General features: G+C 46.7%; 2 protein-coding genes across 3 annotated transcripts in view; one reads left to right on the top strand and one right to left on the bottom strand.

The window, feature by feature from the left end:
• Nucleotides 1-16,140, top strand: part of LOC135549517 (alpha-tubulin N-acetyltransferase 1-like) — a 78,741-nt gene extending 62,601 nt beyond the window's left edge. Inside the window, exons 8-13 of one of the 2 annotated variants that reach the window (XM_064979530.1) lie at nucleotides 1,832-2,008; nucleotides 2,623-2,697; nucleotides 8,724-8,943; nucleotides 14,138-14,241; nucleotides 14,490-14,562; nucleotides 15,176-16,140. In XM_064979530.1, the coding sequence (XP_064835602.1) occupies nucleotides 1,832-2,008; nucleotides 2,623-2,697; nucleotides 8,724-8,943; nucleotides 14,138-14,241; nucleotides 14,490-14,562; nucleotides 15,176-15,551 (1,025 nt within the window). In that variant the 3' untranslated portion in view covers nucleotides 15,552-16,140. The remainder of the gene's footprint in view (nucleotides 1-1,831; nucleotides 2,009-2,622; nucleotides 2,698-8,723; nucleotides 8,944-14,137; nucleotides 14,242-14,489; nucleotides 14,563-15,175) is intronic. The other variant, XM_064979531.1, reaches the window with a different exon arrangement.
• Nucleotides 16,141-18,846: 2,706 nt separating this feature from the next.
• The window catches only part of si:ch211-152p11.4 (regulator of G-protein signaling 3), a 20,624-nt gene continuing 15,231 nt past the window's right edge, over nucleotides 18,847-24,239 (bottom strand). The window contains exons 5-6 of the mRNA XM_064979529.1: nucleotides 22,828-22,994; nucleotides 18,847-22,015 (exon numbers count right to left, since the gene is read on the bottom strand). Coding sequence (XP_064835601.1) covers nucleotides 21,845-22,015; nucleotides 22,828-22,994 — 338 coding nt within the window. The 3' untranslated portion in view covers nucleotides 18,847-21,844. The remainder of the gene's footprint in view (nucleotides 22,016-22,827; nucleotides 22,995-24,239) is intronic.

The raw sequence follows: 24,239 nt of genomic DNA, 5'->3' as shown, positions 1-24,239 counted from the left end.
GTGTGTATATGCCTCTACCTACCTGTGTGTGTATATGCCTCTACCTACCTGTGTGTGTATATGCCTCTACCTACCTGTGTGTGTGTGTATATGGCTCTACCTACCTGTGTGTGTGTGTATATGCCTCTACCTACCTGTGTGTGTATATGCCTCTACCTACCTGTGTGTGTGTGTGTATATGGCTCTACCTACCTGTGTGTGTGTGTGTATATGGCTCTACCTACCTCTGTGTGTGTGTGTATATGGCTCTACCTACCTGTGTGTGTGTGTATATGCCTCTACCTACCTGTGTGTGTATATGCCTCTACCTACCTGTGTGTGTGTGTGTGTATATGGCTCTACCTACCTGTGTGTGTATATGCCTCTACCTACCTGTGTGTGTATATATGGCTCTACCTACCTGTGTGTGTGTGTGTAGATGGCTCTACCTACCTGTGTGTGTGTGTGTGTGTATATGGCTCTACCTACCTGTGTGTGTGTGTATGGCTCTACCTACCTGTGTGTGTGTGTGTATATGGCTCTACCTACCTGTGTGTGTGTATATGGCTCTACCTACCTGTGTGTGTGTGTGTATATGGCTCTACCTACCTGTGTGTGTGTGTATATGGCTGTACCTACCTGTGCGTGTGTGTGTGTGTGTGTGTGTATATGGCTGTACCTACCTGTGTGTGTGTGTGTGTGTGTATATGGCTCTACCTACCTGTGTGTGTGTGTGTGTGTGTATATGGCTGTACCTACCTGTGTGTGTGTGTGTGTGTGTATATGGCTCTACCTACCTGTGTGTGTGTATATGGCTCTACCTACCTGTGTGTGTGCGTATATGGCTCTACCTTCCTGTGTGTGTGTGTATATGGCTCTACCTACCTGTGTGTGTGTGTGTATATGGCTCTACCTACCTGTGTGTGTATATGGCTCTACCTACCTGTGTGTGTGTGTGTGTGTGTGTGTGTGTGTGTGTGTGTGTGTAGATGGCTCTACCTACCTGTGTGTGTGTGTGTGTGTGTATATGGCTCTACCTACCTGTGTGTGTGTGTGTGTGTAGATGGCTCTACCTACCTGTGTGTGTGTGTGTGTGTGTGTGTGTATATGGCTCTACCTACCTGTGTGTGTATGGCTCTACCTACCTGTGTGTATATATGGCTCTACCCACTACAATTCAATGTCTCATCAAAATGCCCACCATAATGCTCTTGGACAAAAACATTTGTTCAGGATTATAATAAACTCAGCAAAAAATGAAACGTCCCTTTTTCAGGACCCTGTTTTTCAAAGACAATTTGTAACAATCCAAATAACTTCACAGATCTTCATTGTAAAGGGTTTAAACACTGTTTCCCATGTTTGTTCAATGAACCATAAACAATTAATGAACATGCACCTGTGGAACGGTCGTTAAGACACTAACAGCTTACAGACCTTAGGCAATTAAGGTCACAGTTATGAAAACTTAGGACACTAAAGAGGCCTTTCTACTGACTCTGAAAAACACCAAAGGGAAGATGCCCAGGGTCCCTGCTAATCTGTGTTAACGTGCCTTAGGCATGCTGCAAGGAGGCATGAAGCATGCAGATGTGGCCAGGGCAATAAATTGCAATGTCCGTACTGTGAGACGCCTGAAGACAGCGCTACAGGGAGACAGGACGGACAGCTGATCGTCCTCGCAGTGGCAGACCACGTGTAACAGCACCTGCACAGGATCGGTACATCTGAACATCACACCGGGAACAGGATGGCAACAACAACTGCCCCGAGTTACACCAGGAACGCACAATCCCTCCATCAGTGTTCAAAAAGTGCTCTTCTCTGACAAGTTGCGGTTTTGTCTCACCAGGGGTGATGGTCGGATTCGCGGTTATCGTCGAAGGAATGAGCGTTACACCGAGGCCTGTACTCTGGAGTGGGATCAATTTGGAGGTGGAGGGTCCGTCATGGTCTGGGGGCGGTGTGTCACAGCATCATCGGACGGAGCTAGTTGTCATTACACGTCTGGGACCTGTTGGATCGGAGGGTGAGGGCTAGGGCCATTCCCCCCAGAAATGTCTAGGAACTTGCAGGTGCCTTGGTGGAAAAGTGGGGTAACATCTCACAGCAGGAACTGGTCAATCTGGTGCAGTCCATGAGGAGGAGATGCACTGCAGTACTTAATGCAGCTGGTGGCCACACCAGATACTGACTGTTACTTTTGATTTTGACCCCCCTTTGTTCAGGGACACATTATTCCATTTCTGTTAGTCACATGTCTGTGGAACTTGTTCAGTTTATGTCTCAGTTGTTGAATCTTGTCATGTTCATACAAATATTTACACATGTTAAGTTTGCCGAAAATTAACACAGTTGACAGTGAGAGGACGTTTCTTTTTTTGCTGAGTTTAGGTATAGTCCAGTAGGATGCTTGTTTATACGAAGGTAAGACTGCATGTTTAGGTCTACTCACTTTGTACCCAGGGTTGACATAAGGTTGACATAAGGTTGACATAAGGGTGCCATAAGGTTGCCATAAGGTTGCCATAAGGTTGCCATAAGGTTGCCATAAGGTCGCCATAATGTTGCCATAATGTTGCCATAATGTCGCCACAAGGTTGCCATAATGTTTTCCCCATTGCTGACTGTAATCTTCAACAGCGGCCCAGTTGAGAAAGGTTCCCCCCAAAAAGCCGGACGGAGAGATCAAGCCCTACTCACTAACGGAGAGAGAAGGTGAGACACCATTGACCTATGGAAAGGAACACATACAGGCTAAACCCTAATGGGCCAGTTTCCCAGACCCAGATTAAGGCTAGTCCTGGATTAAATCCCATGTCATTGAGATTCTTCTTAGTCCAGGACTAGGCATAACCTGTGTCCAGGAAACCAGAAAAAAACAGGAATCCAGCCCATGTACAGTACATAGTAAACTGTAGCTAGAACATACACTACATGACCAAAAGTATGCGGACACCTGCTCGTCAAACATCTCATTCTAAAATTATGGGCATTAATATGGAGTTTGTCCACCCTTTGCTGCTATAACAGCCTCTAGTCTTCTGGGAAGGCTTTCCACTAGATGTTGGAACATTGCTGCGGGGACTTGCTTCCATTCAGCCACAAGAGCATTAGTGAGGTCGGGCACTGATGTTGGGCAATTAGGCCTGGCTTGTAGTCAGTGTTCCAATTCATCCCAAAGTTGTTCGATGGGGTTGAGATCAGGGCTCTGTGCAGGCAGTCAAGTTCTTCCACACCAATCTCAACAAACCATTTCTGTATGGACCTCACTTTGTGTATGGGGGCATTGTCGTGCTGAAACAGGAAAGGACCGTCCCCTACCCAAAGTGTTGCCACCAAGTTGGAAGCACAGATTCATCTCAAATGTAATGCTTTGTTAAAATTTCCCTTCACTGGAACTAAGGGGCCGAGCCTGAACCATGAAAACAGCCCCACACCAATTTTCCTCATCCACCAAACTTTACAGTTGGTACTGTGCATTCGGGCAGTAACGTTCTCCTGGCGTCCACCAAACCCAGATTCGTCCGTCGGACTGCCAGATGGTGAAGCGGGATTCATCCATCCAGAGAACGAGTTTCCACTGCTCCAGAGTCCATTGACGGTGGTGATCTTATGTGCTCGGTCATGGAAACCCATTTCATGAAGTTCCCAACGAACTGTTCTTGTGCTGACATTGTTTCCAGAGGCATTTTGGAATTCGTTTTTTTTGTTACACCTGAGGACTGATTTATTTTTATGCGCTACGCCACGTTGACGGTGACACGTTGACGGTGCCACGTTGACGGTAACACGTTGATGGTGACACGGTGACACGTTGACGGTGATGGAAACCCATTTCATGAAGTTCCCAACGAACCGTTCTTGTGCTGACATTGTTTCCAGAGGCATTTTGGAATTCGGTAGTGATTGTTACACCTGAGGACTGATTATTTTTATGCGCTACGCCACGTTGACGGTGACACGTTGAAACGTTGACGGTGACATGTTGACGGTGACACGTTGACGGTGACACGTTGACGGTGACACGTTGACACGTTGACGGTGACACGTTGACACGTTGACGGTGACACGTTGACGGTGGCACGTTGACGGTGGCACGTTGACGGTGGCACGTTGACGGTGACACGTTGACACGTTGACGGTGGCACGTTGACGGTGACACGTTGACGGTAACTCGTTGACGGTGACACGTTGACGGTAACACGTTGACGGTGACACGTTGACGGTGACGGTAACACGTTGATGGTGACACGATGACACGTTGAAAGTCACAGAGCTCTTCAGTAAGACCATTCTACTGCCAATGTTTGTCTATGGAGATTGCATGGCTGTGTGCTTCGATTTTTATACACCTGTCAGCAAACGGGTGTGTGGCTGAAATTGTCACTAATTTGAAGGGGTGTCCACATACTTTTGTATATATAGTGTAGCAGCGTGACACAATTTACGTTGTACTAAAATACACAGTCGTGACATCGTATGACAGTCCAATGAAGATGTATATTATTTTCTCTGGAGTAAACATCATTACTTGTAGAGATATTTCCCACTTCATTGCACCCATTGTAAACACAGTGCTGTAGGGCAGTTGGCATCTGTGTGGCATCTATTCTGCCTGGTTAGGTCAGTTTAGTTTGAAAGCCACTGAGCCATTCACCAGGGTAAGCATTGATAACAGCTTTGTAAACATTAGGATGTACCGCCAACAGTCATGGTCAAATGTACTGTAGAACCTCTCTGTCCAAACACATTTCATAGTGTCTCTGTGCAGTTGGTTGGTTCGTCTTCTGGCCTCAGTAAAATGTCACCAGAGTTGGATAGAGTTTGTATAACCATTGTTTATGAGTGGAGCAGTGAGATTCACGAACTCTTAATCAAATCTTGCTGTTTATGAATGTCTGTCAGAGACACTAGTCCGCCTAGTGATGATGCACTGTAAAGAGATCAGTTTGTGTTAAATTCTGAATAATGTAGTAGCAGTGGTGCTCTGTTTGACAGTCATCACTGTGTCTCTCCCTCGTGGTATTGTCTCCCCCTCTCCCTCGTGGTATTGTCTCCCCCTCTCCCTCGTGGTATTGTCTCCCCCTCTCCCTCGTGGTATTGTCTCCCCCTCTCCCTCGTGGTATTGTCTCCCCCTCTCCCTCGTGGTATTGTCTCCCCCTCTCCCTCGTGGTATTGTCTCCCCCTCTCCCTCGTGGTATTGTCTCCCCCTCTCCCTCGTGGTATTTTCTCCCCCTCTCCCTCGTGGTATTGTCTCCCCCTCTCCCTTGTGGTATTGTCTCCCGCTCTCCCTCGTGGTATTGTCTCCCCCTCACCCTCGTGGTATTGTCTCCCCCTCACCCTCGTGGTATTGTCTCCCGCTCTCCCTTGTGGTATTGTCTCCCACTCTCCCTCGTGGTATTGTCACCCCCTCTCCCTCGTGGTATTGTCTCCCCCTCTCCCTCTTGGTATTGTCTTCACCTCTCCCTCTTGGTATTGTCTTCACCTCATGGTATTGTCTCCCCCTCGTTGTATTGTCTCCCCCTCTCCCTCGTGGTATTGTCACCCCCTCTCCCTCGTGGTATTGTCTCCCCCTCTCCCTCTTGGTATTGTCTTCACCTCTCCCTCTTGGTATTGTCTTCACCTCATGGTATTGTCTCCCCCTCGTTGTATTGTCTCCCCCTCTCCCTCGTGGTATTGTCTCCCCCTCTCCCTCTTGGTATTGTCTCCACCTCGTGGTATTGACTCCCCCTCTCCCTCGTGGTATTGTCTCCCCCTCGTGGTATTGTCACCACCTCTCCCTCGTGGTATTATCTCTCCCTTGTGGTATTGTCTCCCCCTCTCCCTTGTGGTATTGTCTCCCCCTCTCCCTTGTGGTATTATCTCTCCCTCGTGGTATTGTCTCCCCCTCTCCCTCATGGTATTGTCTCCCCCTCTCCCTCGTGGTATTGTTTCTCCCTCTCCCTCGTGGTATTGTCTCTCCCTCGTGGTATTGTCTCCACCTCTCCCTCGTGGTATTTTCTCCCCCTCTCCCTCGTGGTATTGTCTCCCCCTCTCCCTTGTGGTATTGTCTCCCGCTCTCCCTCGTGGTATTGTCTCCCCCTCACCCTCGTGGTATTGTCTCCCCCTCATTGTCTCCTCTCCCTCGTGGTATTGTCTCCCCCTCACCCTCGTGGTATTGTCTCCCGCTCTCCCTTGTGGTATTGTCTCCCACTCTCCCTCGTGGTATTGTCACCCCTCCCCTCTCCCTCGTGGTATTGTCTCCCCCTCGTGGTATTGTCTCCCCTCCCATCCCTCTTGGTATTGTCTCCCCCTCTCCCTCTTGGTATTGTCTTCACCTCTCCCTCTTGGTATTGTCTTCACCTCATGGTATTGTCTCCCCCTCGTTGTATTGTCTCCCCCTCTCCCTCGTGGTATTGTCTCCCCCTCTCCCTCTTGGTATTGTCACCACCTCTCCCTCGTGGTATTATCTCTCCCTTGTGGTATTGTCTCCCCTCTCCCGTGGTATTGTCTCCCCCTCCCTTGTGGTATTGTCTCTCCCTCGTGGTATTGTCTCCCCCTCTCCTCATGGTATTGTCTCTCTCCCTCGTGGTATTGTCTCCCTCTCCCTCGTGGTATTGTCTCTTCTCCCTCGTGGTATTGTCTCCCTCCTCGTGGTATTGTCTCCCCCTCTCCCTCATGGTATTGTCTCCCCCTCTCCTCGTGGTATTGTTCTCCCTCTCCCTCGTGGTATTGTCTCTCGTGGTATTGTCCCTCGTGGTATTGTCTCTCCCTCGTGGTATTGTCTCCCTCGTGGTATTGTCTCCCGGTATTCTCCTCGTGGTATTGTCTCCCCTTCTCCTCGTGGTATTGTCTCCCCTTCTCCCTTGGTATTGTCTCCCCTTCTCCCTCGTGGTATTGTCTCCCCTTCTCCCTCGTGGTATTGTCTCCCCTCTCCCTCGTGGTATTGTCTCCCCTTCTCCCTCGTGGTATTGTCTCCCCTCTCCCTCGTGGTATTGTCTCCCCTTCTTGGTATTGTCTCCCCTTCTCCCTCGTGGTATTGTCTCCCCTTCTTGGTATTGTCTCCCCTTCTTGGTATTGTCTCCCCCTCTTGGTATTGTCTCCCCCTCGTGGTATTGTCTCCCCCTCGTGGTATTGTCTCCCCCTCGTGGTATTGTCTCCCCCTCGTGGTATTGTCTCCCCTTCTTGGTATTGTCTCCCCTTCTTGGTATTGTCTCCCCTTCTTGGTATTGTCTCCCCTTCTTGGTATTGTCTCCCCTTCTTGGTATTGTCTCCCCCTCGTTGTATTGTCTCCCCCTCTCCCTCGTGGTATTGTCTCCCCTTCTCCCTCGTGGTATTGTCTCCCCCTCTCCCTCTTGGTATTGTCTCCCCTTCTCCCTCTTGGTATTGTCTCCCCTTCTTGGTATTTTCTCCCCCTCGTGGTATTGTCTCCCCCTCGTGGTATTGTCTCCCCTTCTTGGTATTGTCTCCCTCTTGGTATTGTGGTATTGTCTCTCCCTCGTGGTATTGTCTCCCCCTCGTGGTATTGTCTTCTTGGTATTGTCTCCTTCTTGGTATTGTCTCCCTTCTTGGTATTGTCTCCCCTTCTTGGTATTGTCTCCCCCTCTTGGTATTGTCACCTCGTTGTATTGTCTCTCCCTCGTGGTATTGTCTCCCCCTCCCTCTTGGTATTGTCTCCCCTCGTGGTATTGTCTCCCCCTCTCCCTCGTGGTATTGTCTCTCCCCGTGGTATTGTCTCCCCCTCGTGGTATTGTCTCCACCTCTCCCTCGTGGTATTGTCTCTCCTCGTGGTATTGTCCACCTCTCCTCGTGGTATTGTCTCCCCTTCTTGGTATTGTCTCCATTGTCTCCCCTCGTGGTATTGTCTCCATTGTCTCCCCTCTCCCCTCGTGGTATTGTCTCCCGTGGTATTGTCTCCCCTGGTATTGTCTCCCCTTCTTGGTATTGTCTCTCCCTTCGTGGTATTGTCTCCCCTCGTGGTATTGTCTCCCCTCATGGTATTGTCTCCTTCTTGGTATTGTCTCCCCTTCTTGGTATTGTCTCCAACTCCCTCGTGGTATTGTCTCCCCTTCTTGGTATTGTCTCCCTTCTTGGTATTGTATTGTCTCCCTTCTTGGTATTGTCTCCCCTTCCTCCAACTCTTGGTATTGTCTCCCCTTCTTGGTATTGTCTCCCCTTCTCCCTCTTGGTATTGTCTCCCCTCGTGGTATTGTCTCCCCTTCTTGGTATTGTCTCCCCTTCTTGGTATTGTCTCCCTTCTTGGTATTGTCTCCCTTCTTGGTATTGTCCCTTCCTTCTTGGTATTGTCTCCCCTCTTGGTATTTCTCCCCCTCGTGGTATTGTCTCCCCCTCGTGGTATTGTCTCTCCCTTGGTATTGTCTCCCCTTCTTGGTATTGTCTCCCCTTCTTGGTATTGTCTCCCCTCGTGGTATTGTCTCCCCTTCTTGGTATTGTCTCCCCTTCTTGGTATTGTCTCCCCTTCTTGGTATTGTCTCCCCTTCTTGGTATTGTCTTGGTATTGTCTCCCCCTCTTGGTATTTTCTCCCCCTCGTGGTATTGTCTCCCCCTCGTGGTATTTTCTCCCCCTCGTGGTATTGTCTCCCCTTCTTGGTATTGTCTCCCCCTCTTGGTATTTTCTCCCCCTCGTGGTATTGTCTCCCCCTCGTGGTATTGTCTCCCCCTCGTGGTATTGTCTCCCCCTCATGGTATTGTCTCCCCCTCATGGTATTGTCTCCCCCTCTCCCTCGTGGTTTTGTCTACAGCTGTGCGAGAGGAGCAGAGGGCTCTTCCCTGGCCTTTGTGTCGCCACGTGGCTCCTCCCCTCTCTCCCCCATTGTCGGTATCCTCCCCGTGCTCCCCAAGCAGGGGCCGCCAGCGTCCCGATCCGGCCCTGGCCCCGGCACCTGCCCCTGGGACCAACAGGGGTCCGAACCACCACCCTCCACTCATCAACAGCCTCAACTGCAGGGCAAAGCGTACCAGGTATGGTATTCCCGAGAATAGGTCCCGAAATGTCCTGGTTTTCCAGGAATCTCGGTTGGAGTGATTCCTGATTCCGAGGGAATCATCCGACGAGGGAATTTTCGGGAACGTTGCGTGAAATTTGCAACCCCACTACTACTTGACTGAAAACTCTATGTAACTGAACCCAGGATTGTGGGAGAGGTGCTACAGCAGTATATCTGAATGGCAGAGTGTGTTCTGTGCTGAGGGCCTGTCTGTGTCTCTGCCAGGGTTGGAAGGTTTGGCAACGGGACACAGCATTCCTCTCATTAAGAGTATTGTTCCATGCAAAAGAGCCAGCCTCAGGGCACTGTGGGTACATCCCAAATGGCAGACTGTTCCCTTTCTACTATCTAGGGAATAGTGTGCCAATTGGGACAGGACCCTGGGTAAAGTGCCTTCTCTCTGATTCCAAGCCTCCTGCTCTCTCTCTCTTCTCTCTTATTGTCCTGCGTGACCAGAACTGCTCTCTCTCTTCTCTCTTATTGTCCTGCGTGACCAGAACTGCTCTCTCTCTCTCTAATTGTCTTGCGTGACCAGAACTGCTCTCTCTTCTCTCTAATTGTCCTGCGTGACCAGAACTGCTCTCTCTCTTCTCTCTAAATGTCCTGCGTGACCAGAACTGCTCTCTCTCTCTTCTCTCTAAATGTCCTGCGTGACCAGAACTGCTCCCTCTCCCTCTCTCTCTCTCTCTCTCTCTCTCCCTCTCTTCTCTCTTATTGTCCTGCGTGACCAGAACTGCTCTCTCTCTCTCTCTCTCTCTCTCTCTCTCTTCTCTCTTATTGTCCTGCGTGACCAGAACTGCTCTCTCTCTCTCTCTCTCTCTCTCTCTCTCTTCTCTCTTATTGTCCTGCGTGACCAGAACTGCTCCCTCTCCCTCTCTCTCTCTCTCTCTCTCTCTCTCTCTCTCTCTCATTGTCCTGCGTGACCAGAACTGCTCGCTCTCTCTCTCTCTCTCTCTCTTTCTCTTTCTCTTCTCTCTTATTGTCCTGCGTGACCAGAACTGCTCTCTCTCTTCTCTCTAAATGTCCTGCGTGACCAGAACTGCTCCCTCTCCCTCTCTCTCTCTCTCTCTCTCTCTCTTCTCTCTTATTGTCCTGCGTGACCAGAACTGCTCTCTCTTCTCTCTAATTGTCCTGCGTGACCAGAACTGCTCTCTCTCTCTCTCTCTCTCTCTCTCTCTTCTCTCTTATTGTCCTGCGTGACCAGAACTGCTCTCTCTCTCTTCTCTCTAATTGTCCTGCGTGACCAGAACTGCTCTCTGTTCTCTCTAATTGTCCTGCGTGACCAGAACTGCTCTCTCTTCTCTCTAATTGTCTTGCGTGACCAGAACTGCTCTCTCTCTTCTCTCTAATTGTCCTGCATGACCAGAACTGCTCTCTCTTCTCTATAATTGTCTTGCGTGACCAGAACTGCTCTCTCTCTTCTCTCTAATTGTCCTGCGTGACCAGAACTGCTCTCTCTCTTCTCTCTTATTGTCCTGCGTGACCAGAACTGCTCTCTGTTCTCTCTAATTGTCCTGCGTGACCAGAACTGCTCTCTCTCTTCTCTCTTATTGTCCTGCGTGACCAGAACTGCTCTCTCTCTTCTCTCTTATTGTCCTGCGTGACCAGAACTGCTCTCTGTTCTCTCTAATTGTCCTGCATGACCAGAACTGCTCTCTCTTCTCTATAATTGTCTTGCGTGACCAGAACTGCTCTCTCTCTTCTCTCTAATTGTCCTGCGTGACCAGAACTGCTCTCTCTCTTCTCTCTAATTGTCCTGCGTGACCAGAACTGCTCTCTCTCTTCTCTCTAATTGTCCTGCATGACCAGAACTGCTCTCTCTTCTCTATAATTGTCTTGCGTGACCAGAACTGCTCTCTCTCTTCTCTCTAATTGTCCTGCGTGACCAGAACTGCTCTCTCTCTTCTCTCTTATTGTCCTGCATGACCAGAACTGCTCTCTCTCTTCTCTCTAAATGTCCTGCGTGACCAGAACTGCTCTCTCTCTTCTCTCTTATTGTCCTGCATGACCAGAACTGCTCTCTCTTCCCTCTAATTGTCCTGCGTGACCAGAACTGCTCTCTCTCTTCTCTCTTATTGTCCTGCATGACCAGAACTGCTCTCTCTCTTCTCTCTAAATGTCCTGCGTGACCAGAACTGCTCTCTCTCTTCTCTCTTATTGTCCTGCATGACCAGAACTGCTCTCTCTCTTCTCTCTAAATGTCCTGCGTGACCAGAACTGCTCTCTCTCTTCTCTCTTATTGTCCTGCATGACCAGAACTGCTCTCTCTCTTCTCTCTAAATGTCCTGCATGACCAGAACTGCTCTCTCTCTTCTCTCTAAATGTCCTGCGTGACCAGAACTGCTCTCTCTCTTCTCTCTAATTGTCCTGTGTTACCAGAACTGCTCTCTCTCTTCTCTCTTATTGTCCTGCATGACCAGAACTGCTCTCTCTTCTCTCTTATTGTCCTGCGTGACCAGAACTGCTCTCTCTCTTCTCTCTAAATGTCCTGCGTGACCAGAACTGCTCTCTCTCTTCTCTCTTATTGTCCTGCATGACCAGAACTGCTCTCTCTCTTCTCTCTTATTGTCCTGTGTTACCAGAACTGCTCTCTCTCTTCTCTCTAATTGTCTTACGTGACCAGAACTGCTCTCTCTTCTCTCTTATTGTCCTGCGTGACCAGAACTGCTCTCTCTTCTCTCTTATTGCCCTGTGTGACCAGAACTGCTCTCTCTTCTCTCTTATTGTCCTGTGTGACCAGAACTGCTCTCTCTCTTCTCTCTAAATGTCCTGCGTGACCAGAACTGCTCTCTCTCTCTTCTCTCTTATTGTCCTGTGTGACCAGAACTGCTCTCTCTCTTCTCTCTAAATGTCCTGCGTGACCAGAACTGCTCTCTCTCTTCTCTCTTATTGCCCTGTGTGACCAGAACTGCTCTCTCTTCTCTCTTATTGTCCTGTGTGACCAGAACTGCTCTCTCTCTTCTCTCTAAATGTCCTGCGTGACCAGAACTGCTCTCTCTCTTCTCTCTTATTGCCCTGTGTGACCAGAACTGCTCTCTCTTCTCTCTTATTGTCCTGTGTGACCAGAACTGCTCTCTCTCTTCTCTCTAAATGTCCTGCGTGACCAGAACTGCTCTCTCTCTTCTCTCTTATTGTCCTGCGTGACCAGAAGTGCTCTCTCTTCTCTCTCTCTCTTTTCTCTCTTATTGCCCTGTGTGACCAGAACGGCTCTCTCTCTTCTCTCTTATTGCCCTGTGTGACCAGAACTGCTCTCTCTTCTCTCTCTCTCTTTTCTCTCTTATTGCCCTGTGTGACCAGAACTGCTCTCTCTCTTCTCTCTTATTGTCCTGCGTGACCAGAACTTCTCTCTCTTCTCTCTTATTGTCCTGCGTGACCAGAACTGCTCTCTCTCTTCTCTCTTATTGTCCTGCGTGACCAGAACTGCTCTCTCTCTTCTCTCTTATTGTCCTGCGTGACCAGAACTGCTCTCTCTTCTCTCTCTCTCTTTTCTCTCTTATTGCCCTGTGTGACCAGAACGGCTCTCTCTCTTCTCTCTTATTGCCCTGTGTGACCAGAACTGCTCTCTCTTCTCTCTCTCTCTTTTCTCTCTTATTGCCCTGTGTGACCAGAACTGCTCTCTCTCTTCTCTCTTATTGTCCTGCGTGACCAGAACTTCTCTCTCTTCTCTCTTATTGTCCTGCGTGACCAGAACTGCTCTCTCTCTTCTCTCTTATTGTCCTGCGTGACCAGAACTGCTCTCTCTCTTCTCTCTTATTGCCCTGTGTGACCAGAACTGCTCTCTCTCTCTCTCTCTCTCTCTCTCTCTCTCTCTCTCTCTCTCTTCTCTCTAAATGTCCTGTGTGACCAGAACTGCTCTCTCTGTGGCCTGTCTTTCTAAACACTGTTTCTCTATGTCTTTCCTTCTCTTGTTCTCTCGTTTGTGTACACCATCCCCTTTTATTTAATTTGTCCACTCTCACAAATACAATCCTCCTCCTTCCTCACATCCTCCTCTCTCTGGCTCTCTGCCTCCTCCTCCTCCATCGTTAACATGAGGACAGTTCCCTTAACCGATCGCAGCTCAGCTTCCATTGACCACCTTGTGACTCTCCCCCCCCCCACAGATTGCTCCTTTTTTAAAGGAAGGACTGTGGTTTTTAGCCTGTTAGCCAGCCTATGTCTGCATCCCAATTCTCCACCCTTCTCTTGAAGTGTGTACTTGCACACTTCCCGTCATGGATTTAACAATGGTGGAAACTCCCCACCCCCCCACCCCGATGTTTACACCCTAAATCCATGACGGGAAGTGTGCGCGATCAGGATGCAACCTACAGATCTGTCTGTCATGGCCAGGGGGTTTAGTATGATTTCAATGATTCATTTACTATGAAACAGAAGGGATATGACTCCCTGTGTCTGTTAGAGGTTGTTCAACCTTTCCTAGTTGGTCGTCCCGTTGAGGGAGTCATGATGCTGCCTCTACCTTTTTGCCTGATGTTTTCTAGAAGAGGTTATTAAAACTTATCTCCCAACAAAATGAGAAAAGTGAGATTTCTTTCGGTTCACCCCGGTCCGCCATTTTAGAACTTGTATTTCACTAATAGTTTGACCTTTAACCTAAAATATTCTCAAAAACAATGTACTAGGCTACTAAAATAACACGAAGGCTTTCGTAGTCATATTCATTGTACAGCAGTTAACGTGTTTATTTATTAATTACAATTTTTCTCACAATAGTCTATTTTTTTAATATAAAACTTGACTTGTCACATTGTCATGGAAACATGTGGCCAATAAGAAACATTACCTAGAATTTGATATTGACCAGAACATGTTTTTTCTATCAGGCACTACTTGTTCCACTAACTCCTCCCCCATGACTCTAAGCATCTATTCTGACATCACATGGTTGACTTTTTTGTTATTGTATGTATGATTTGACAAGCATTCGCTTATACCGTTTTTGCCAATTATGTTTTCATTTTGTGTTTTTCTTATGTTGAATTCTGTTGCTTTTTTTCCATTCAAACAATTCCTTCTCTCTTTATCTTTCCTTGGCCCTGTACTACCCTCCCGACCTCATTTCTCCCACATCCTTCTCTGTGCCCTGTTCTCTCCTGGACCCCTGGTCTTTTCTTTTTTACATTCCCTTGCTCTTCCTATCTTCCCTGCTCCCATCGCCATGGTAGCCAACAGGGCCTGGTTGCCAGGGGCAACCTCTACAGCCGCCACGTCAACAACCGGGGCTTTGGGCAGTTGTTGGAGACACAGCCGAACGTCTTCAAACTGCCAGGTAACCAGATTTGATTGGCTACGGGACGTGTGTAGTACACCGTAAGAACACACCATTAAGAACTACGGATTGTATCCCGATATAGCGCACTACTTTTGACCAGAGCCCTAGGGACCCTGGTTAAAAAGTAGTGCACTACATAGGGAATAGGGTACCATTTGGGACAAACTACATTACCCAGCATGCCCATGGATGTACTGTGCTGTCCATTCTGACCTCTGACCTGTTAGTGCTGTGTGTGTCCTCAGGTTTGAGACCAGTGTTGAGAGACAGAGAGACTGACATAGCAGGACAGAGAGAGCCACCGGGACACCGAGACAGGTTTGACAGCCAAGGAGTCCTAACTCACCCCCACATAGAAACACTATTAGAAGGTTATACCTCTCACAGACTGTACATCATAAATGTACGTAGTGGTTTGGAAAGGCATTGAATAGTGGGCAGATACAAATGAAAGAATGGCATATAAACCTGAATTACAGAAGACTTGTGTTTTGACAATGACCTTTTCTTCGTTCTCTCTCTCTCCGGCACACAAATGATTTATCTTCCTTCTTTACTCTCTCTGTTTCTCTATCACACTCATCATGCCTCTTCTTCTCTCTTCATCCCTCCGTTTCAACCAGGTCCCTGCCTATATACAGTGAGCTACAAAAAGTATGGGGGCAATGACACAGTTGTTGTTTTGGCTCTGGACTCCAGCACTTTGATTTGATACAATGACTATGAGGTGTAGACTATCAGCTTCAATTTTATAGTATTTTCATCCATATCAGGTGAACTGTTTAGAAATTACAGCACTTTTTGTACATAGTCGCCCCATTTTAGGGGACCAAAAGTATTGAGACAAATTCAGTTGTGTATTAATGTGCAAAGTCACTGTCCCAATAATTTTGGACCTCACGTGTCTCTCCCACCTCTGCCCCCCATCCAGGAAGGAGCCGCCCCCATCCAGGAAGGAGCCGCCCCCATCCAGGAAGGAGCCGCCCCCATCCAGGAAGGAGCCGCCCCCATCCAGGAAGGAGCCGCTCCGTGCCCAGACCATCATGATGACCACCAGAGAACCAGACAGACAGGCCGAGACAGAGACCAGGGTGCTGGAGAAGGGGCTCCGGAAGGGGTTAGCAGGAGAGCCCTTTCCAGGAAGGGGTAGGGGAGAAGGAGGAGGGCCCCTGGTGGTGGTTGAGAAGGGACCATCAAAGCCTGAGAGGGACATGGGGACAGGAGGGTGGTCGTGGATGCTGGGAGAGAGCTGCTGTAACACAGCCCAGTGGGCCAGGCAGGACTATAGAAACACCAGACCCTGGTGACGCACATGGACAGACGGACAAACAGACTGGTGATTAGGGATCAAGAGTGGGGAGAAAAGAGATGAGAAGAAAGACACATATGGATACAGATGAAGAGAAGAGATACAAGAGAAGAAATCCAATCCTCCTCCACTTCTCTTCATCCCTCTTTCCTGATCACTAAATAGTGGTACTATGTTTATAACAAGACACAATGAGTGAGGGGTTTGGTCGGTACGCAGCAATAGTCAGCCAGATGTCTCTTATCACTGAGTTTTGTATCTGTCCCAAATGGCACCCTTTTTAGTGCACTACTTTCTACCAGAGCCAAGGTCGTAGGGTGCCATTTGGGATGCACATAGACCGTGCGAGAGTGTAACATGATGGGTTACAGCACAATGATCAGAATGTGTTTTCCACACCTCCTAAATCTGCAAAGGCAATGGGAGCCATGCTTGAAATTCCATTAGACTTGAGTTTACCAGACATATTTAATTCATTTTGTTGTAACTATTTCATTCAAATGTGTTTGTTTTTTTTATCTGAAGAGAAAGTATTATTCTATGAATGTCAATGTTTTTTTTTCTATAAATAAATTGGCTACACAGACGGACTTGTCCCTAATGTTGATGGAATAGCATTATGAGTTAGCCCTGTGTTATTATAAATCAGAATCAATGAAATGTTCAATCAAATCACCTCCACAATAATAGTCTGTTGAACCAGCTGCAGTGCTCTTTACTGGCTGGGTCCAGTACTACCACTAAACCTCAGACATGTCAGTACAAAGCAGGGTTGTGTTCATTAGGCACCAAATGGAAGAACATTTTGAAAAAACAGGGAGGAACTACTTGGATTTATCCAATAAAAGAAATGGCGATTTTTGTTTTCTGTTTGAAAACGTTTTGCTACAGTGTGCCCTAATGAACACAACCCTGCTTCGGTTAAATTCCTCCCCACAGACAGTAAACAGATTTATATCATCACCAAAACATTGGTGCCCTGATGACATGTTAAATATGGAACTACTCAGTACCCCGGTCAAGACAGGAACTCATTGGATCTTTAATTTCTTCATCACTCCCAAATTACCAAATTGGAATGGTACGGCCCAATTAAAGTTCCCTTTCCTCGGCTTTGGAATGGTACGGCCCAATTAAAGTTCCCTTTCCTCGGCTTTGGAATGGCACGGCCCAATTAAAGTTCCCTTTCCTCGGCTTTGGAATGGCACGGCCCAATTAAAGTTCCCTTTCCTCGGCTTTGGAATGGCACGGCCCAATTAAAGTTCCCTTTCCTCGGCTTTGGAATGGCACGGCCCAATTAAAGTTCCCTTTCCTCGGCTTTGGAATGGCACGGCCCAATTAAAGTTCCCTTTCCTCGGCTTTGGAATGGCACGGCCCAATTAAAGTTCCCTTTCCTCGGCTTTGGAATGGCACGGCCCAATTAAAGTTCCCTTTCCTCGGCTTTGGAATGGCACGGCCCAATTAAAGTTCCCTTTCCTCGGCTTTGGAATGGCACGGCCCAATTAAAGTTCCCTTTCCTCGGCTTTGGAATGGCACGGCCCAATTAAAGTTCCCTTTCCTCGGCTTTGGAATGGCACGGCCCAATTAAAGTTCCCTTTCCTCGGCTTTGGAATGGCACGGCCCAATTAAAGTTTTGAATTATGGCTATTACTAATTCATGTACAGAGGGGATAGACATACACTGGAAGGACAAAACATTAAGAACACCTTCCTGATATTGAGTTGTCTTGCCCTTTCACCCGTTGAATGGCACACACACACACAAACCATGTCTCAATTGTCTCAAAGCTTAAAAATCCTTCTTTAACCCGTCTCCTTCCCTTCATCTACACTGATTAAAGTGGATTTAACAAGTGACATCAATAAGGGATCGTAGACTGACCAGGGGAATCCAGGTGAAAGCTGTCATGGAAAGAGCAGATGTTCTTAATGTTTTATACAATCAGCGTATGTCAACATGTATCATTAACCAAGACAGAAAGTGCAACAGACTGCTCACGATGACTGTATCATTAACCAGCCAGACAGAAAGACCAACACAGACTGCTCACGATCACCATTGAAACTGACTCCAAGGCTTTCTTCTTGCCATTAGTTTTTTTTAGTCTAGGAGTCATGTTCCATGATGATGCGTACAGCACGTCCCGTCCATCTGGCTCTTTCCCCTTGTCATGACACGTACTGTACAGACAGGCTTGGTATCCCGGCAACACTTTGACAAGCTAAGAGAGGGGGGGGTGTCACACCATATAAGTATAATCTATAGAAAGGGTTTAGGAACCTCCATCCCATTATGCCATCATTGACTTGAATGGGGCGGTTCATTCTAAAGATTCTATTTGTAATGGGTCACACAGCTTGAATGGGGCGGTTCATTCTAAAGATTCTATTTGTAATGGGTCACACAGCTTGAATGGGGCGGTTCATTCTAAAGATTCTATTTGTAATGGGTCACACAGCTTGAATGGGGCGGTTCATTCTAAAGATTCTATTTGTAATGGGTCACACAGCTTGAATGGGGCGGTTCATTCTAAAGATTCTATTTGTAATGGGTCACACAGCTTGAATGGGGCGGTTCATTCTAAAGATTCTATTTGTAATGGGTCACACAGCTTGAATGGGGCGGTTCATTCTAAAGATTCTATTTGTAATGGGTCACACAGCTTGAATGGGGCGGTTCATTCTAAAGATTCTATTTGTAATGGGTCACACAGCTTGAATGGGGCGGTTCATTCTAAAGATTCTATTTGTAATGGGTCACACAGCTTGAATGGGGCGGTTCATTCTAAAGATTCTATTTGTAATGGGTCACACAGCTTGAATGGGGCGGTTCATTCTAAAGATTCTATTTGTAATGGGCCACACAGCTTGGCATAGAACATGTAGAACACAGCGTGGTTCATTCTAAAGATTCTATTTGTAATGGGTCACACAGCATGGCATATAGAACATGTAGAACACAGCGTGGTTCATTCTAAAGATTCTATTTGTAATGGGTCACAGAGCATGGCATAGAACATGTAGAACACAGCATGGTTCATTCTAAAGATTCTATTTATAATGGGTCACAGAGCATGGCATAGAACATGTAGAACACAGTGTGGTTCATTCTAAAGATTCTATTTGTAATGGGTCACAGAGCATGGCATGTAGAACACAGTGTGGTTCATTCTAAAGATTCTATTTGTAATGGGTCACAGAGCATGGCATATAGAACATGTAGAACACAGCATGGTAAGTTATTGTTCTCACTGAACAACCGCACCAACGCTTAATGTCCAAGGACTACTGTCATATGTACAAAAATCTGGATTTATTTTTCTTTAAAACAGTCTGACAACCAACATTTCACATGAGGTTCAGTACAAACAAATGATACACTTGAAATAAATCATATATCCTTTGTTTATCTGTTGGATTCTCTTCAGATTTCTGTTTAAAATATTTACAAATGTAGCATGAAGTGTAAAGGTTTCTCTCTGTCTCTCTTGGTTTCCCACGATTAAATGGAGTCTGTTGTCATATACTGTTCAGAACACTGCAGTCATATAAAGAACAGCATCAAACCAACCTTGTTTGCCAAGGCCTGATGGGCATTCCCTACTTGGGTACAACGTTACTGTGAGATGGCCTACTTGGAAGCGATACAGCTTTTGAATGATCTAGTAGTGCCAAATGATTTACGATCTAGCAACAAATGATCTGTGTTGATGTGTTAATAAAATCATTCATCTGAGGGATGTATTTGAAGGAAACTGCTCCCCCCCCCCCCCCAGAGTCTTTAAAAAGGCTACTTCCTTGAACTGGCCTCTATCAGTGTGAACTGCGTTGGGCTTCAATTGCACTACACACTATACACTATAAACACGACACACAAAACGGCACCTTCAGAATGTATTCACACCTTGACTCTCCCACATTTTGTTGTTAGAGCCTGACATTTCAAAATGATTCAATTAAGATTTGAAAAAAAAAAAATGGAAAAAATTGTCACTGGCCACTGACAAAATACCCCATAAACATAATGGAATTATGTTTTTTAAAAACGAATTACACATGAAAAGCTGAAATGTCTTTAGTTAATAAGTATTCAACCCTTTTGTTATGGAAAAGCCTAAATAGGTTCTGGAGTAAAAATGTGCTTAAGAAGTCACATAACTTTGTACCCAAGTAGGGACTAACATTTTATAAATGACTACCTCATCTCTGTACCCCACACATACCTGTAAGGTCCCTCTGTCGAGCAGTGAATTTCAAACAGATTCAATCACAAAGACCAGGGAGGTTTTTCAATGCCTCAAACAGCACCTATTGGTAGATGGGTTCATTTTTTTTTTTACTCAGACATTGAATATCCGTTTGAGTATGGTGGAGTTGTTAAAATACACTTTAGATGGTGTATCAATACACCCAGTCACTACAAAGATACAGGTGTCCTACCGAACTCAGTTGCTGGAGAGGAAGGAAACCTCTCACTGATTTCACTATGAGGCCAATGGTGACTTTAAAAACAGTTACAGAGTATAATGGCTGTAATAGGAGAAAACTGAGGATGGGTCAACAACATTGATGTTACTCCACAAAACTAACCTAATTGACAAAATGAAAATAACTTTTTGTTCGGAATACAAAGTGATATGTTTGGGATAAACTCTCCAGCAAAGTGGTTGCTGCATCATGTTATGGGTATGCTTGTAATCATTAAGGATTGTGGAGTTTTTCAGGATAAAAAAGAAATGGAATCGAGCTAAGCACAGACAAAATCCTAGAGGAAAACCTTGTTCAGTCTGCTTTCCACTAGACACTGGGAGATGAATTCACCTTTCAGCAGGATAATAACATAAAACAGAAGGCCAAATCTAAACTGGAGTTACTTACCAAGCCACAGTGTATGTTCTTGAATAGCCGAGTTACAGTTTTGACTTAAATCTACGGCAAGACTTAAATGATTGTCTAGCAAGGATGACAGAGCTTGAAGAATTTTTAAAAGAATAAATGGACAAATGTTGCACAATCCAGGTGTGGAAAACTATTAGAGATTTACACAGAGGAGGTGCCAAAGGTGCTTCTACAAAGTATTGACTCAGGTGTGTGAATACGTATGGAAAAAAACAGAGAGAGACAGACAGAGAGACAGACAAAGAGAGAGAGAGGAGAGAGAGACAGAGAGAGAGAGGAGAGAGAGACAGAGAGAGAGACAGAGAGAGAGAGACAGAGAGAGAGGAGAGAGAGACAGAGTGAGAGAGACAGACAGAGAGAATAGAATTGTATTTAATTTTGTATTATTATTTACGACCATTTTATATTTGCTATCATTTATAATTTTGTTACAATGTATATTATATTCATTGTTGCTTTGGCAATATTGACACAATGTTTTTCATGCCAATAAAGCAGCTTGAATTTGAATTTGAGAGAGAGACAGAGAGAGAGACAGAGACAGAGAGAGAGAGGGAGAGAGAGAGAGACAGGGGTATGAATACTTTCTGAAGGCACTGCATGTAACTAACTCAAAGTTCTTTAACTAGAGCTCTGATCTTGGCTGTGTTTTTTCCTTTCTGTTGGCGCTATTCCGTACGTGCCCATTGGACCGTGGGGGACCTATCGAGTTAAAAAGAGGATGTTTAATGATTACAAACATTGAGATCTGCATAGTTTCACGCCACCTCGGGTTGCACCTCTCTAAGTCATGGAAAAAACAGACCCCTGTCTCATAACCTCAGTTTATCCATTCGCTCCTTCCATCCAAACCCCTTTCCCTGCTTTTTACCTCCCTGAACCCCTTTCACACCCCAAGCAGAACAAAAACCTGGGTCATGTTCATTAGGCATCGAATTAAGAAAAAAACTGACAAACAGGGAGGGACTATCTGAACTTGTCCAATAAAAAAAAAAACACTCTTGTTTTCTGTTGCAAAACATTTTTTTTTTAAGTGCTTCTGTTCCATGCCCTAATGAACACCAGCCTGATCATCTACTGGAATGACTAAACCCCTTTAAACCCTCTTTAACTCTGCATTGTATCTCCTGCAACTGTCCCCACCAGCTCCGTATCTACAAAAGTGTGCACTTCGAGAGAAAGGATGAAGTGCGGAGAATAAGGATGCAGCCACAGGGATGCAGCCTTTAGGTCTCCAGTCAGTTTGTATTGTGGAAGTTCAGAGATTGAGACAAAATAGCGTTTAACGTGAAATGAAGTCTCTGCGAACGCGGGAACATTGCCATTAAAATGTCAAATTGTGAAAAAAAGTGCTGAACTTCGGCGATATGGATTGACTGGAGTCCTTAGTCTCTAGTCAGCCTGGCCCAGCAAGGTGAGGTAGATGGTGGACTGGAGGAAGCGAGGGTAGCAGTCTGTATCCAGGAGGGAGTAGATGCGTTTCTGGGCGTGAGACAGGGAGGTATGTGATGGGGCCTGTAGGAGCTGTGTGGTTAGATCTCTGGTCTTACTGTCCAAGTTCACCTGAGAAGAGAGAAAAGAGAGCGAGAGAAAAGAGCGCGAGAGAGAATAGAGAGCGAGAGAGAATAGAGAGCGAGAGAGAAGAGAGAGAAGAGAGAGAATAGAGAGAATAGAGCGAGAATGAATAGAGAGCGAGAATGAATAGAGAGCGAGAATGAATAGAGAGCGAGAATGAATAGAGAGTGAGAGAGAAAAGAGAGCGAGACAGAGAGAGAGAGAATAGAGAAGAGAGCGAGAGAGAATAGTGAGCGAGAGAGAATAGAGAGCGAGAGAGAATAGAGAGCGAGAGAGAATAGAGAGCGATCGAGAGAGAATAGAGAGCGAGAGAGAAGAGAGCGAGACAATAGAGAGCGAGACAATAGAGAGCGAGACAATAGAGAGCGAGACAATAGAGTGAGACAATAGAGAGCGAGACAATAGAGAGCGAGAGAGAATAGAGAAGAGAGCGAGACAATAGAGAGCGAGACAATAGAGAATAGAGAGCGAGACAATAGAGAGAGAAAAGTGAGAGAGAATAGAGAGCGAGAGAGAAAAGAGAGCAAGAGAGCGAGAGAGAAAAGAGAGCGAGAGAGAGAATGAACTGGGTCCAGATCAGTTAAAAAGACACTGATTAATGAACTTCCATGCAGGTTGTAGTAGATAGGAAAGATAACCATGGCAACATAATCCTGGTAGATGGATGGAGACACTGACAGATAGAAAGGCCAGCCGGAACAACAGATAGACAGCCAGCCAGGCAGGGAGGACCACAAACAGAAACAGGCCCGCCCGCCCGCCAGCCAGCCCAAGTCAATGTATAGACAAAGTCTGTATACCTCTCGCGGTGCCCCCGCCTCGATATAGGTGACAGTGATCTCCTTGGCCCGTCTGTGCAGGCTGAAGTTGTTGGAGGAGTTTCTGTACTGCTCACAGGCCAGATAGAACTGTAGATTCTCCTCACTAAACTCTGAGCGAAGGAATGCTCCAAACACAGACACACCGGCTGGAGGGAGGAGGGGGGGGGGGGTTGAAGAAGAGAGAGAGAGGGGGAGGAGTATTAGGGTATATGAAAGTACACCACATTTAGGAGTTCACTAGAGAGGAAGAGGAGACAGATGGGATGTTCACACACTTGGCCAATACAGTGACATGCAAATAAACACGTACACACACACCATTGGCCAATACAGTGATATGGAAACAAACACACACACACACACCATTGTCCAATACAGTGATATGGAAACAAACACACACACACACTATTGGCCAATACAGTGACATGCAAACAAACACACACACACACACACACACACACCATTGGCCAATACAGTGATATGGAAACAAACACACACACACACACACACACACACCATTGGCCAATACAGTGATATGGAAACAAACACAGACACACACACACACACACACCATTGGCCAATACAGTGACATGCAAACACACACTTAGAAATATTAACATACATACAGCACGTAAATATGCACAGACTGTAAAAGTCCTAAAATCAAATCATAGGATTTTTTTCACTACATTTTTTTCATTATTGCCATCTAAAATCAGTCATACATACATGGCCTCCATACTCCTTCTGCCCCCTCCCCTACGTCTCTCTCTCTCCCCTCCCCTACTTCCTTCTCTCTCCCCTCCCCTACTTCCTTCTCTCTCCCCCTTCCCCTACTTCCTTCTCTCTCCCCCCTTCCCCTACTTTCTTCTCTCTCCCCCTTCCCCTACTTCTTTCTCTCTCCCCCCTCCCCTACTTCCTTCTCTCTCCCCCCTCCCCTACTTCCTTTCTCTCCCCCCTCCCCGACTTCCTTTCTCTCCCCCTCCCCGACTTCCTTCTCTCTCCCCCCTCCCCGACTTCCTTCTCTCTCCCCCACCCCCCGACTTCCTTCTCTCTCCCCCCTCCCCTACTTCCTTCTCTCTCCCCCTCCCCTACTTCCTTCTCTCTCCCCCTCCCCTACTTCCTTCTCTCTCCCCCCTCCCCTACTTCCTTCTCTCTCCCCCTCCCCTACTTCCTTCTCTCCCCCCCCCTCCCCTACTTCCTTCTCTCTCCCTCCCTCCCCAACTTCCTTCTCTCTCCCTCCCTCCCCAACTTCCTTCTCTCTCCCCCTCCCCTACTTCTCCCCCTCCCCTACTTCTTTCTCTCTCTCCCCCTGTCCTACTTCTTTCTCTCTCTCTCATTCACTTCTTGTTTTTGCTTAGACACTGGGTTACAACATATTTGTGTGCAAA

This window comes from Oncorhynchus masou, chromosome 12, assembly GCF_036934945.1.
Source record: "Oncorhynchus masou masou isolate Uvic2021 chromosome 12, UVic_Omas_1.1, whole genome shotgun sequence".
NCBI lineage: Eukaryota > Metazoa > Chordata > Actinopteri > Salmoniformes > Salmonidae > Oncorhynchus > Oncorhynchus masou.
Note: the sequence above shows the minus strand (reverse complement) of the source record. Positions and strands in the feature narration are given on the sequence as shown.